This window comes from Manis pentadactyla, chromosome X, assembly GCF_030020395.1.
Source record: "Manis pentadactyla isolate mManPen7 chromosome X, mManPen7.hap1, whole genome shotgun sequence".
Lineage (NCBI taxonomy): Eukaryota > Metazoa > Chordata > Mammalia > Pholidota > Manidae > Manis > Manis pentadactyla.
In genome coordinates, this window is record NC_080038.1 from 122,777,386 (window position 1) to 122,792,653 (window position 15,268).

The following is a 15,268-nucleotide window of genomic DNA, read 5'->3' on the forward strand; positions in this document are numbered from 1 at the left end:
TAACTGGCATTTCAGAGGACAGTGAAAACGGTAGTAATACGGTGAAGCCTACAGGCCAAATTAACTGTTGTGTGTTGATGACAGCCTATACTTCTGAATCTTCTGAGCATTTTCCTTTCCCACTCTTATTTTTCTTCCTCTCCCAGGCCTTGTGTTCCTTGTTTCCTAGATCCCTAACCTCAGATATCTCTTACTTCATCTCTCTAGCATCCCAGTTGCACTTTTCTTCTTTCCTGGCTCAGTGACAAATTATCCCCTTTCCTTTCCCCATATCATTATCCTGTTTTCTATGGCAATCACAATATAAAACTGGTCTATGTTTAAACGCTTCCTTTATTTATTGGATAAAACTCTATGCCGTGTTCAGAATCTCCAAATCAGGACATTGTTAGCCTTTTGTTTCTCTCAGAAACATTCTAAAATAGTCCTGAATTTATTATTTCTCTGGACACTCTAGATCAGTGACCCTTGGTGGAATGAAGATTTTCCAATAGGACATTAAGTTATTATCAGTAATGAAGGTAGCGGTGCAAAACTTAGCCAATTTGTTGAGAGTACTAGGATGCATACTTTGTGATGATATGGGAAAGTAATTAGAGGTGTTTTTGAAGATCATCAATCCTGAGTTTGGGTACCTCCTTGGGAGGTCAGATCTAGATATGGGAGCATTGGGGAACCAAGAATAGGGTCAAAACCTCTGAAGAGAGGGTCCCAAAGGTTGGAGGAGACAAAGAATGGGAACGGAAAGCTCTGAAGTCATACTTTTTCTCCCTCACAGATGAACTGAAGTCTTGTATCTTGCTTTTTGTAGACACGATCCCACCACTGGTGATCCCGACAAACCTAATCTAAGGTCTTGGTGCTGCAGTGTCATTTAGGTGGAGGCTTAGTCCGACCGTGGTTGCAGCTGGGGTGGGGAGAGGCATAATCCTTTGGGAAAATCACTGCTAAGGTGACTTATATCATTGGCAAAGCTTCTGGTGGGAAGTGAATTAGTGAATAACTTCTTGGCACCCACATTCAAGTAAATTTTCAACAGTTAGTCAAAACACAAAACCAGAATTCTTTCTTTACAATTTTATTTACAAAATGTATTAAAACTTTGTACAATACCTCATGGCAATGAGGCTCTGTAATTTATGCCCACACATGCAATTTACGCTTTTACAGCCATGAGTTTGCTTGGCAATTTTTCTGTTCACCGAAGTACAGCTTTAACAAGAAAAAGAAAAGAATTGGAAAAAAAAAGTCCTTAAGTGACTACCGCCAAACTCCCATAGCTTGAAGTTAGTAGCAGAATTTTGAAGCAATCAATGTTTTTTTTAAACATGCAAGTTTTTAAAAAATAACAAACCAATTTACCCGCCTTTTCCTTCCCAGTGAAGTTTCCTCTCTGAAAAACTGATTTGAGTCAATAAATGTACATTTCTCTTCGTACAGTGCCTATGAAAACGTTTGTGTGTAGGTTGTTGGCTTGTTTTATACAACTTCATATTTGCACAGCGTTACCTTCCCGCTCTGTGACATGATAGCATTCAGAAGTTGAAAAAATCAGTTTCATGAAAACAAAACTAAACAAAACACAACAGCTTTCTTTCTTTCTTTCTTTTTTGTTCAATGCCATTTAAAATTTGACAGGTGAGTTATTCACTTATGACACAATTTTTGGAATGCAAGTTTATATTACACTTTTCTGGTAACGTTTTGTTGGAACGAGACTTCTTCCTTTCTTTTCCAAAGACAAGAGAAACTATGCAGCGAGTGAACTAAGCATCTAAAGGTCACACTTGGGAGATGATTTCGAGCTCCTAGTTTTTATACAGTCTGGATACTTCCCAATGCACGTCACTGATGAGAGCAAACTACTGAACTACAGGAAGCGTACATCATTATATAGGAGGTAATTAGTGAGCGGAGACTAGTTCCTCTGAGTGTTCTGAGGATGCCAATGGCAGGTACGCAGTTAGTTACTTGACAGCCCGCGGAGCAATGGTGTGATCTTCCGAGAGTCAGTAGAGAGACTGCTCCAAGCCAGGACCTGGGGGTGGTGCTGAGGCCCTCGGTTTAGCGGGAGGTTTGGGAGTGCGTTTTAGTCTTTGCAAACTAGAGAAGGACACATGCAGTCTGACGGAGAGCCGCGGGCAGTAACGGGCAACAGCCGGTAAGACACACCCATCAAGAGTAGAGTCAGATTGAGAGCTGTGGTCTGAACCCGCAGGCCTGCCTTGCCATGCGGTCATGTCTCCGTGGTGTTCACTTGAAAGGCATACTTAGCAGAGAAAGCAGAGCTAGACACAGTGTTGTTTCTGAGAAAGATATTCTAAACACGTTTGGGAGTATAGGCAGCATTTCCCTCATCCCAATGCTAAAACACTCGGCAATATTGACTTAAAATGCACACTGAAGCAAGAAAAACAGATCTGTGAGCTGAAATTCCAGGCTTCCTGGAGAGCTCCGGGATCTATTGTAGGAAAGCACCGAGAGGTATGCCTGATAGTGCCCCATCCCTTGCTACGCACAAAAGCCCGTTTCCAAAGCTGTTATAATCCCTTCACCAAGTGGGAAGTAGCAAAGCATTTTCACAAAACCACTTCAAGAACACAGAGAAGTCACCGTTTAGTCCCTTTTCTGAAGGTCTGAATTTTCTTAAGTGTTGCATTTACATTCTAAAGATATACACATTTCAGCAACGTGGAAAGGAAAGAGGGTGCATGGAACATCACCACCAACAGGAAATACCAAAAACATCTGGTCAGCAGATCCTAGAAGAAATGCCAGTCTGTCTTCCCAAACACAGGGAGACAGAGATTTTTTTTTAAATCAGGAGGAATTAATTATTTTAGCTAAGATGGGCCTCTTTGCTGAATTGGAATTTTAAAGTGTGTGTGTGTATTAAAGACATGGTATTTGTATACTGTGCAGTGGTATCAAAGAATGGCTTTTGTAGAATTGACTTTTTTAAATAAGATCTTTTTTCACATACTGGAATCTTGCATGTCCATTTTTGTTGTTGTTGTTGTTGGTTTTAATTTTTTTCAAGCAAAGCAAAAAGATTTCAATGATGGTTTGCATTGTCGCGAGTCTCAGAGTGTTCCATAAGGCACTGAAGGAAAAAAAATCAGTTTTTCCTATTGAAAGGTCATTGCACCATCAGCAATATTCGTGTCATGCCCGACACCAAGGAGAGTGAAATCTGGCTCAGGATCCTTGAAGCAGCCACGTTTTCGGTGATTCCTCTCGTCACATGCCTCCGGTGGGAAGGGATCTGCGAAGACAAGTGGGGGCATTGAGATTTGAACAGGCTTTCTGTGGGAGTTGAGACACTTATTGTGGCTCAGTCTATCCTGGACCAGTACTGTGACTGTTTTGGCAAATTGGCATCTCTGGGGCTGCACCCGGTCTGACTGGCTTCAGGCAACAGGTCTGTTTAAATTCTATCCCCTGACGCAAATGCTTTGCAATAGGCCTGTTCAATCAGGCTTGCTCCCTACTAGGCATTGTACTAAGGAATATACAGGCATTGCATGAAGTCCAACTCAAGCTGTTAGTCACTTAGCATGTAGGCATGCTAGAAAGTCTTAGAAGCATTTAAATACACATATTCAGGACCACTGTGCTGCAGAGGGTGTTCTGATTGCAGAGCCCACGACCAAGGATGGTTTACCTAGGACAGGGTAAACGGTGTTCTTTGGCTTGCTTGATTGCAAGCCCTTTGACTGAGAAGAAAATTTGCTGCTCATTGCCAGAAAGGCGGCAGCTTGTTTCTCTTAATACCTACAACCTTAGTTATTAAAGTCTGAAAATAGCGTACAGGCTTTAAAGAGACAGCACATTCCAGGAAGAGGTCAGAACAGTGATGTCCCTGAAGGGGCTTTGCATCCACGGGGTCTTTACCTTGATCTGTTGGGCCTGATTGAGATACTTATGCTGCCCTGCCTCTTGGAAGCGTTAACTAGTGCCAGGATTCATTTGTCCTGACTCTGAAAACCTAGGGCCACTGCCTCTTCTTCAAGCTCATACCCCTCCTCTCAATCCTTTCCCTCTACATCAACAAGAACCTTCCTTCTTTTTCTCCTCAGCTAAGTATTTTATCCCAAAGGAATGACATAATCATTTTTTATCACTGGCCTTCTACTAAGAGTATCTGTAAGAAGAATGTCAAAGATGCACCTGGAGGCCAAAAACCATCTCCAGCTCAGTTATCCAGAATGTTTCCACTTAATAAAAGATGAACTCTTTAAAGCAGGATAATTCCCCAGCAAGAATGTCTATGCATATAGGCTGCAGAAGGAAAATCTAGCCACTTTGAAAACGGGCTGCATGAACCAAGTTAATATTTTCTCAGAAGGCTAAACAGAATCATCTGAGAGGAAAAATGGAAATATTTTCCCTTAACTTTAGGCATCTTGAGTTCTTGAAAATGAGAATGATTTCAAAAATATTGTTGAAGAAACCAAAGCCAGAAGTAGTTCTGAATGGCAAGGAGGAAGTTGGAAAGAGTTTCTTAAAACAGCAGAGTGAACCCTAGGCTGCAGTGAATCTGGAGGTCTTGGCTCCTGCTAAGGCGTGCTTGGGGGTCACACTTCCAGCGGGGGGTCAGTAATCCAGAGAGGCAGCAAGTGGTCAAGAGGCTGTCTGCTGCCCAGTGGGTGCTGGATCTGAGGCTGAGGCACATGTTCCCACAATGAGTCCAGTAGTCCTGACCCTGCTTTCACTGAAGGACAATGGAGAGTGACTCCCGTCTCTCTCAAGGATGCCTTTCCATTAACCAGATTTCACCTGGATGATATTTTTGCAAGTCATTTGCCCTTGAGTCATTCTTCCTGAAGAATTACTGTTATCACACACTCCCGAGGCTGGCTCTGATAATTAGCAATAAAAGTAAAATCTCAGGGTGCGTCTCGATCTCTGTGCCCCTGAATAGACCCTGACAGATCTAGGCCAACTCAGAGAATTGGAAGTTGGGTAACTATGTAACAAGTTAGAACTCACTAGGAGATATAGTCCAAAAATTTTGGGGGAAATAAAAGGTGAGTAGATGTAGAGTTCTCTCTTCACTTAACCACCATTCCCCTGATTTTATGTCACCAAACTGGCTGAGGACAGCCAAGTGGTTTTATTTCCTGCTCACCCTGCTTTATGCCTCTTGACTGACACATATAAAGTTTTTTTCTGGAGGTTTCACCCTCCAAGGCTCTTCCTTTTTCTCTGGAGGCTTCACATAGACTTGGAGGACAGATTTGTTTGCAGAGATTCTCGCCAGGTGTTCTTTTCATCCTTGGGATAGTTCCCAAGGGGATAGCCAACTGGACTGTAGCCATATGGACAGCAGTGCCTACTAAAGGGTGATTTTTCCCTCAATTATCCTGAACTTCGCTTCACAAAATGGATCAACTGGGATGACTTAAGGAAAGCCAGTGGGCCAGCAGTTGAGGCTCCTGCCCAGGTCTGATGTTCTGGCCCTCTACTTTAGGATTGCAACATTCTGCCCCAAGGTCTGCTGATTGCCTTTCTTTTCTTTCCTTCCCTTTTCCTCTCTCTTCTGCTCTTCCCCCTCCTCTCTCTCTCTTTCTGTCTCTTTTTCTCTCCCTCCTTGCCTCTCTCTCTCCTTCCCTTTTTCCTTTCTTTCCTTAAGTTACACACTCTGAGATCATTTTCTCTGGACTCTTCCTACTCCCTGGACCAGCAGCATCTCCATGACCTGGGAGCATGTGAGAAATGCAGAGTGTCAGTTCCCAGCCCAGATCTACTGGATCAGGATCTGCATTTTTATAAGATTGCAGGGGATTCATGTGCACAGTGACATTTGAGAAGCACTGTGCTGGGGCTTTAACAAGAGACTGAGGTTATAGTAGTTGGGGAGTAGGGACATAGATTCCCATCGATTCCAGGTGGAATGGGTGATAATAAGGAGGGTCTGGAGGCTGTGTGACCCTGAGCCTTAATACCCTTGTGTTTCAGAATGGTTCTTTCTGTGGAAAGTAGGAGTAATTGACTGTACGACCTCCTGCGGAATGCCTAAGAAGTAGGACATATGGAGGCTTGGTGAAGTCCCTCAAGCCTTTTTTTGTGAACAAGTAGGACATAGACTTAGAATCTGCTCTCCATTTGACAGGATCCCACTGGGATTTCAAGGTTCCTGGAGACTCGCAGGCCATGGGTGGTTAGAAACAGCAGGTGTTGATGAAGGAAACTGCTGCAGGAGGAGGAAGGACTGAGTCCAAGTCCCAGAGCTGTCACTACTGGGTTGTATTGCCTTGAGCAAGTCACTTGCGTGGCTGAGTCTCAGTTACCTGAGAGGAAAAATCCTTTCTGAGCCATTACCTCGAATGAGGTGTTGGATGTGAGAACACTTAGAAAATTGCTGTGCAGGTTTAAGGTATATTATTTCTTTGGATGCCAGGATCTCAGAATTTGGGATAATTAAGTGAGGCTGTAATCACCCATGTACTATCCTGTGAGAAAGCAAACAATATGCCCCAGATTGTCATGGCCCTAAATAGCCTACTCAAGAGTAACATATGGTAAGCACAGTGGAACATGAAATGCTTGCATGCAAACAGTGTTAATTACAGGTAGTCTAGGTATTGTACATTCAGCAGTGCAATGGGGACGCTTGGTTAGTGGGTTAGTTCAGTGTACTGAATATGTTGTGGCAAAAGGTTGCAGTCTGCAGCAGGAAAGGACCACCAGCAACTTCCTGAAACAAGATAATGCTTTCCACGGTGAAGACAAATGATTTGTTTGTATGAGATAGTACTTAAAAGCAAGGTGAAATGTAAGGATATCAAAACACAGATAAATGCATTTGTAGAAAGGCTAGCACATTGACATCTCATGAACTCAAAAAATCTTCCAGCTAAAATAAGGGCTATGAAGTTGGTAATTGTTCTGCTCCATTTCAGATAGGTATGTTAGTAATGACAGATGCACTTGAAGGTAACAAGATGACATTCTTTTAAACACTTCCAGAATGGATACTTTATCCTAATTCAAGCTTGCCTTGAATGTGTCTGAGTTGGGGGATTGGCTGTAGCTGCCAGAGTCAAGGAGGCATCAATCAGGTTCATCTAAATATGAATTTGGGGCAGCAGCAGGGGACCTAGACTGTTCTTTGGAAGACACATACCCGAATATCAGTTCCAAGAAAGGGACAACAAAGGAACTCCAAAATTCAAGAAATTGTCTCATGCTTATACTTAAGAGGGCCCCCGCTCCCGTATGGAAGCACTGCCTTTCTCAGCGTGGCAGTGTCCCACTTCCAGGGCTCATTTTAACATCCGTTCCAGAACAGCTGCTTTCTCTAGAGCTGCACTGTCCAATATGGTGGCCACTAGCCACATGTGACCACTAAACACCTGTTATGTGGCTAGCACAATTGGACATGTGCCATAAGCATAAACTATCCGCCAGATTTCTAAGACTCAGTATGAAGAAAGTAAGGAGACTACCTCATTCTTTTAATAATGATAACATATTGAAATGGTGTCTTGGACTTACTGGGTTAAAGAAGATTTATCCTTACATTAATTTCATTTGTGTTTGCTTTAAAAATGTGTCTACTAGTGCACTTAAAATTATACACATGGTTCACATATGTGGCTTGCAGATATTTCTATTGAACAGTACTGCTCTAGAGAATTTCTCTTCCTTTTGGGTCACAGACCACAATTCAGTTACAACTATGCTATTAGGAAAGCACCACCTTTGCTTTCACAGAATCAAATGGTTGCAAAGGATAGACAGTGATTGAAACAATGAAGTGAACTAAAAAACAAAGAAAGAAACAAAAGGGATTAACATACGTAACACAAGGCTGATTAGTTTACTAGGACCTTCACCGTACCCCTAGATCTTAACACTCTCTGTTCCATACACGTTGTAGCCTTCTCTGTAGGTAGCGTAATTTTGAGTATTGGTGGCAGGAGCAGGCTTAAAGTTTTGGGTGTTCTTTGTGAGTTTCATGCGTTTGGACTCTGCCCGTGATTTGTAACAGAATTCTATCAAAGCCACCATCATGGCCAGCCCCAGACCTCCGACAAGTATATAGAAAACACCTGCCACGTTGCTCAGGCTCAGAGCGCTGGTCTTGTCCTAAGAGAAATGAACAACACGATTAGTTCTTGGGGAAAACAAAGACAGTGGCACATTATAGCACATTACAACAGTATAGGGTAGTTCTAAGTTGTAAAATCACTGAACATTGATGTAAGTGTTATGACTCAACTCTGGCAAGTGGCTGAGGTTTCATAATGGCCAGTAAGATGGTAGATTGTGCTTCTGTTGACAGCCGTGATCCTCACATACATATTCTTGTTTGTAGCTCCTTACATACCTCAACAAGGTATCAAGAACTAGATAAAACAGCACTTGGCTGTGGAAGCACAAGTGTAAACACAAGCTCAATTTATTCCTCTGCTGGCTTCAGTAAACACCATTTGCCAGGGTTCAGCTGTGACATAATCTCTATAAATGTAACCCTCTTGTCATGTGGGAACTTGAAGCACTCTTTCCCCTCTCTGCCCTGCAACACCCCTTTCTCCCTTGTTCTCCCTGTGACAAACTTGTCAACAACTGGTCTTTAAGATGCCAGGTGAGAATATTAGAGGTTCCTGACGTTCTTATCTGGGGAGTTACTTCACAAGGGTTTGTTTAAAAAGGATTAACTCTTCCCTTTTCCTCAGTGGCTGAGAAATTGCTCCCCTCGGGCATTGGTTGCTAAGTTCTCATCTTCAGGGCTGCAAGTCTTTGTGCTGTGGGAACGGGCACAGCACAGAGAGCTGGCTCCTTCCATGTTCCAGAGAGTTTAAGAGAACTGTCAGGAGGACACCCTAGGTCTTGAGTTGGCTCATTACAAATCAGACAGCTTTTCCAGGAGGCTGATGATTCTAAAAAAAATCCAGCTCACTTTTAATTTTACTCCAGGGAATGTAGTGAATAGTTAAAAAAAATAATACACTTCTTTGCCTTCTGTTTAAATGGGGAAAAACCGAGGAAGCCGGTCAGTGACTTTCAGGTCCAACTGTGCAAACCTGACTAGACTATCTGCCTGTATGAAAAAGCAAAAACTGAACTGCTGAAAAATGGAAAGAAAAAAGTTGGTGCCTTAAGCCCTACCTTGAGGTAGGACACACCAAGGGCCAGGAGCCTTTCTTTGAAAAAATAAATAGCATTTTGTAGTCTTTTTAGAGGGAATGTAACCATTTTGCTGCTGAATGTGATTGCGTGGAATACTCAGATTGATAAGTCAGTGAATGGAGCTTCTTATTCAAATGATCACACAGTGAGCAGATGATGGCCATAGCTGACACTCAACACTGTGGCTCAGCCAGTCCTGGTATCATTTAAATAATGAAATATAAAGACCACATGGCCATGCCCTGATTCTGTTTTCCTAGGAGCCAGTCCTGTACTTGTTTACCTTAATAAGAAGGCCAATTGGAATTGAATTGCATGTTCAGGAAGTGGGTATGACTATGTCTCATGTCTACGACAACCTTGTAGACAGTCACTCTTCTAGGATGAATGACAGCTAGGCAAGTGGTAGGCATTTCCGTCACTTATGAAACAATGAATCATTTCCTTAAGGAGGCTGGTGAGGCTATCTATAAGGAGGTTCTATGGTCCATCAGGAGATGGACCAATTTCTGGCAACCCTTCCCTTGCCAAGAAGTTTTGGTGTGTAATGTGGCATTTGATGGTGGGGAAAGAGTCCTTTGACATAACCCACATAAGCTGTAGCAACAAGAACAGTTTCAAGTTTCATGTATTTAAGTTGCACCGATTTCCCTGTTGCGGGATGTAGAAAACCAGTAGCAAAATGGTTCACTGCACAGGGAAAATGAGTGGCATTTCATGAAATGAATTAACTGATACCACAGTATTAGTTTGAAAAAAGGAAAGGCAAAAACTGAAACTAAGAAGAACTTTCTTAGGGGAGCAAAGGGGGGCAGGAAGGAGGTGGAGAAGAGTGTTTCATGCTTATCAATGTGATGTTATCCTGACAATGTATACTCTTAAGGAGCATGCGACTAAATTTGACAAGAATTAACGTCCAGAGATTCAAATGACCCCTTTGCAAAAGAGAAGTGTGACAGACTTAATGAGATGATTCGAGATCCAAATAGATGCTGAACTCAATGTGACAGCAGCTGGGAGGGGTGAATCATTCTGCTTACAGAGACCAGTCTCTGTTACTTATTCTTTTACTGTTTTCAGATGGGATCAACGTGGTATATGCATAACCAAAAGTATTTATAGCTGCCAAGTCTCTGACACCGTAAGAGGTCAAGAAAAAGTACTGTCACAACGGGGTGTGCTTTGTTTTTTTCCCTTTGGTTGCTGTTGTTGTTAAAGTTTCTCTTGGACTTTCGAAATGCGAAATACAGTAAAACCCCCTTATAACACAGCTCATCATTGTCCAGCTTTGGAAATGTGGTGGGCCAGATCGCGATCCCTGATCACAGCTGCAGCTCTGGGGCGGCAGTGGCTGACACCACGTGGCCGGCCTCAGAGGCTGGTGTTTGCCTTGTCCTTTACTGCCGGTGTTGTAAAGGGGTCCCACTGTGTCAGGGGGTGTGTGTTGGGAAAGAAAGCCGTTTTAGGGTAGAAAATAAACAGTGGTTCAAAATGTGAGTGCTAATCAGTACAAAAAGACCTTCAGCGACTGACCTTACTCCCGGAGTCCTTGGCTCCACATTCCCCCTTATCGTACCACCATTTGTTTTTCAGCTTGTCTAAGATGCCTTGTTCACTGAGTTTCAATACTGCAAGGTTTACAGGCGTTCTTCACGTGGGAAATAACATAAATAACATTATATTATGTTATTTTATGTTATTCAAGCTTCAAACTACTTTAAAACTATAGAAAGCGATAAGCAGGGGGCCCTGGCCACAGAGTAATTTTAGACACTGCAGGCAACCTGAGCATTACCTTATAAAAAGTTAACACTACAGCAACGCTAGATTTACCAGGGCCTGCCCATATCGCTTTGAGTAATCGGCACACACTGTTAAGCAATGAGGATAGAAAAAAAGGCACTCCTCAGATAGGCTGTGTGTGGTGAGGGCGGTTTCCCCTCAAGTGACAATCATCGGCGGCAGCTTGCAGTAGCTTTGTGACGGAGGTGTGTTAGGTTTGATCTAACCGGGTGTCTTGTTGTACTTCCAGACAGAAAGCAAGTTCTATGGAGGAGTGGGGAAGGGGATGGGGCCAGAAGGGGAAGGGTGCCCGTATGTGGAGCGAGACAAAAGGATGAATCCGAACTGAAGAGAAAATAGATTCTATGTGAACAACATGCCTTCTGATTAGTCATCCCTTTTTACACACATCTGGTGCCCAGATGAAAATGATCTCAGAACTGTACTACATACATGCCTTCACTCCATAAACTCGGAATTCTTATGCATGTACTGGTCTTAGTATTAAAGCTACAACGTGGACCTCAGAGTTTTGGGTAGGAGGAGTATTTTCAATGATACGAGAACTGGCCTGTGGATTGTTTGGGAGTTCGGGACTAGCTGTCTCTCTGACATGGCCATATGTCTGTGAGCAACTCAGATCACCAGAGGGTGAGCCAGATTGCTTAAAAATGGATTATCCAGATGTCATGACCTAAAATGGCAACCAGACTCTGCCGCTGCGGAGGAATGCTGTAGAGGGACAGCTTAGGTTAACTGTGCTAGTAAGGTAAGACTCCCTCGACTGGGAGGCTGCAGCATCTCCAGGAGGCCAGGCCATTGTTCTCTAGTTTCCCACGTCTTACAGCATTAAGGACTGTGCTCAGAACCACTGGGCAAACACAGGAAATCCTAATTGGTTCTAGGAGAAAGATTTCCTCTCTTAGAAATTTCTTTAGTTGTAAAATGGGAATAATGACCTTTACCCTGTCATCTTTCTAGAGCTACTGAATTTTAAGTAACGTATCTGTAATAACTTCAGACAAAAAAAAATACATTATACGTAGAGGGGTGGCATAATCCCGAGGCAATAAACTACTGTGTGTTCAGATTCATGTGAAATAATATTGCCAATACCAGTGCATGTTATTTTGAATGCCACCAATTTACAAGGAGGAAAGCAGACACATTTATGTAACTACGAACATGCCATAGAATTTCTTAGCTTATTTTGGATAGCACACCAACATATCTAGTCACTGACAAGACTTCCTAGAGTCACAGAGTTCTGCCCTCTGTCAGACCAAGTCCCCAGAGCCTATTTTCTTTCTTCCCTGTTTTGCTGTTGAAAGCAGAGGGACCATCTCGTTTTGAGATATTCTGAGAAGTGTGTCATTATTTTAAAAAAATATGCAATTTCAGAGTACTTGAAATTGAAAAACTATAGACCTTTAGTGTCAGGGAGGTGATACTTTCTTGGTTCATGCAGGGCTTGGTAGCCTGAATGTCTGCATTTTGTATCTCACCAGGAAATTGAGGTCCTTTTATACTTTACACAAGTTCCTTCAATCAATGCTCAGAAAGTTAGGCTTCTCAAATGCCAACCAGAGTTGCTTGGAATGTAAAGCAACAAAAGACACTCAAATAAAACTTTGAGCCTCTTTGAGATATTATAGGTTGTGAAAGTTAAGTCCTAGACTTGTGAAGGACAGACAGGCTGTTTATGGCCAAGATCAGTGTTGGAACGGCCTCCTTCCTCTAATCCCCACTGTCTGGCCCCCTTCCTGCTCTCCTTTCCCGCTACTATTTTTTTGGCTTATCACCACCGTTTCTCTCCCAGTGCTATGCTTTAAGTTAGGCACTGGCCCCAGGCTCAGGACTGTAGCAGTTAGTTTAGAGGGCACAGCAGGTGCTTTCCAAGGTGTATTGGGTGACGGATTCCATCAGGACCACAGGAAAAAGTACAGAGCGTTTTCTTCCTCCTTTCTGTGCTTCCTCTAACTGGGCAGCCCAGTGTCCTCACACTGTTCTCTGACTAAGCCCTTACCAGCCCCCATCCTACCTCGAGGTACTGTGTTCTTCAAATTACTTCATTTAATTTCTTCAGTACGGCTGCTCTTACTAGATCTCAGCAACAGAGCAGAAAGGCACTCACACTAAGGTCCAAAGAGAGATCTCTCCCTAGAGATCCTAGGTTTTAAAGAAATGAGTCAACCCTTAAGTGAGCTAGGCTGATAAAAGTGTGACATGTTAGTTTAGAGCAGTGGTTCTCAAAGCATGGTCTAAGAGCCCCTGGAGGATCCCTGAGACCTTGTCATCACAGGGTCTGCAAGATCAAAAGTATTTTTATATTAATACTAAGCCATTCCTTATTTCCCTCATGGTGTCCAATGGAACTTCCTGCGGGTCACATGACACATGATATCACAACAGACTGAATGAAGGAGAAATGAAAATCCTATTGTCTTAAGCCAGATAGTTAAGAGATTTAGAAAAACATAGGATAATGACACTCTTCATTCATTTTTTTTTTTTGCAGAAAAGTATGGTTATTTTTCATAAAAGGTATGTTATTTATGTGAATATATATTGGCTTATTATTTTTAAAATCAATGAATGTATTCTTTTAAAAGTCTTCTGTTTTAATTTTTGATATGATAAATGTTAATAGCTATAACACATATAAACAAAATCTTTTGGGGGGCCCTCCCCTATGATTTTTAAGCATGTGAAGGGTTCTGGGACAAAAAAGTTTGAGAAGCACTGGTTTCAGAGGAAGGAAGGCCTTTCCTGTGCTGGGACCTATACTGGGCTACCACCATCTGCTCTTGCCAAAACCCAAGCTCAGTATGTCAGCAATTTAGCATCCTACTTCGGACACATGGCCTACCCCGCCTCTGGCCATGGCTGGTCACTGTGCCCCACTCCCACAGTCTCCAAAGTTACAGTGGACGCTACCTTGGAGCAATGGTTCTCAATCAGGCATCATTTTGTCCTCCCAGGGATATTTGGCAATGTGTAGAGTCATTTTTCATTGTCACATCTGGGTGGGGGGATGCTACAGGCATCTTGTGGGTGCTGCTCAGCAACCTGCTACTGTGCACAGGGCCGCGGCCACCACAAAGCCCCACATATCAGTTAGACAGAGGTTGAGAAACCCTGCCTTAAAGCATCTAGGCCTCATCTGATGCCCCAGGACTTGAGAGAAATCTGACAAAATGATACAATTTTAGAAGTTTAGTCTTTGATTGGAAAAAAGATCATGGGGCTTATGAAATCTGGCAGGGAACCAATGTGCTTTTGGGAACTTCTAAATGAAAATGAAGGAGAAAAATAAACATTTCAAGCAGCAGCACAGCCAAGGAGCTTAAAAGCTGTAATCAGAAATCACAGATAATACCACTTAACAAGGTAAGGACAGCTGCCAAGGAAAGAAAGTACTTAAAGGCCAAATCTCCTAGAACTGTATATTGCTGTGGGGTGGAATAAGTCCTCAGAATGGCAGAGAAAAACTGCCATCATTTTCTCTTTCACTGTACCTTACTGGATGCATTGCCTAAGCAATCCAAATGAACTGACTATATTGACACCCCACCCCACCCCATCCCAACACACACACACACACACACAATTTGGTATTTTAAAATAAGTGGGATTACGTGGGCATTTGGTCATGTTAAATGTCACTTTCTCTGTGAAGCCATTTTTGCTCTGCCCTCCGATATTTCCTCTCCCCGCCTTTATCTACCTTGCACATTGTTGTTACCCACGTTTTAGAACTCCCACTAGACTGCGTGCTTTTCAAGGGCATGGGCCATTGGCTTATGTATTTGCATTTCCACTTAGAACAGTTCTGTCAATAAATACTTGTTGAATAGATAACTCTCCTTTAGCATAGAGGTACTTCACATAATTATGATAATTATTATTGTTGGTCAAGTTTAATGATCGCTCTAAGAAGGTGGATTTAAGGTCTCTGTCAGTAAAGAAACTAAGGCACAGACAGGTTAAGCAACCTGCTAAGGCTGCCCAGCAGATTAGGAGGCAGGCCAGAAGGCAAACTAACATACCTCCGACTCTGTACTGTATGTTGCCCAGTGGAACACACAAAAGGGGAGTGGTCACCCTTATTTTTGTTCTTCAGGCTTGAATGTTCATAATGATCTTTTTGTTTATGGAGTATCATTCTCCAAATAACTATGAACCTAGTAAAAGCATATCTTGCAGCTGGGACCTTCAACTGCGGCGCAGCAGTATGACTCCAGGGGAATGTTTCAGAGCAATTACTGCAGGCCCTTGACTGGTACCTAAGAGAATCGTTAAGTCAGAAATATTTATTGTTCTCACCTCAGTAGAGAACAGAAAGACT

The 15,268-nt window shown here is 42.7% G+C and overlaps 1 protein-coding gene across 7 annotated transcripts in view; it reads right to left on the reverse strand.

The window, feature by feature from the left end:
- Positions 1-1,062: 1,062 nt before the first annotated feature.
- The window catches only part of GRIA3 (glutamate ionotropic receptor AMPA type subunit 3), a 260,360-nt gene continuing 246,154 nt past the window's right edge, over positions 1,063-15,268 (reverse strand). For 3 of the 7 annotated variants that reach the window (XM_036880848.2, XM_036880847.2, XM_036880845.2), the window contains 3 exons: positions 10,672-10,786; positions 7,847-8,094; positions 1,063-3,265 (listed from right to left, as the gene is read on the reverse strand). In XM_036880848.2, coding sequence (XP_036736743.1) covers positions 7,849-8,094; positions 10,672-10,786 — 361 coding nt within the window. In that variant the 3' untranslated portion in view covers positions 1,063-3,265; positions 7,847-7,848. Of the gene's footprint in view, positions 3,266-7,805; positions 8,095-10,671; positions 10,787-15,268 lie in introns of those variants that run through there. The other 4 variants (XM_036880850.2, XM_036880851.2, XR_005023809.2 and 1 more) reach the window with 4 other exon arrangements.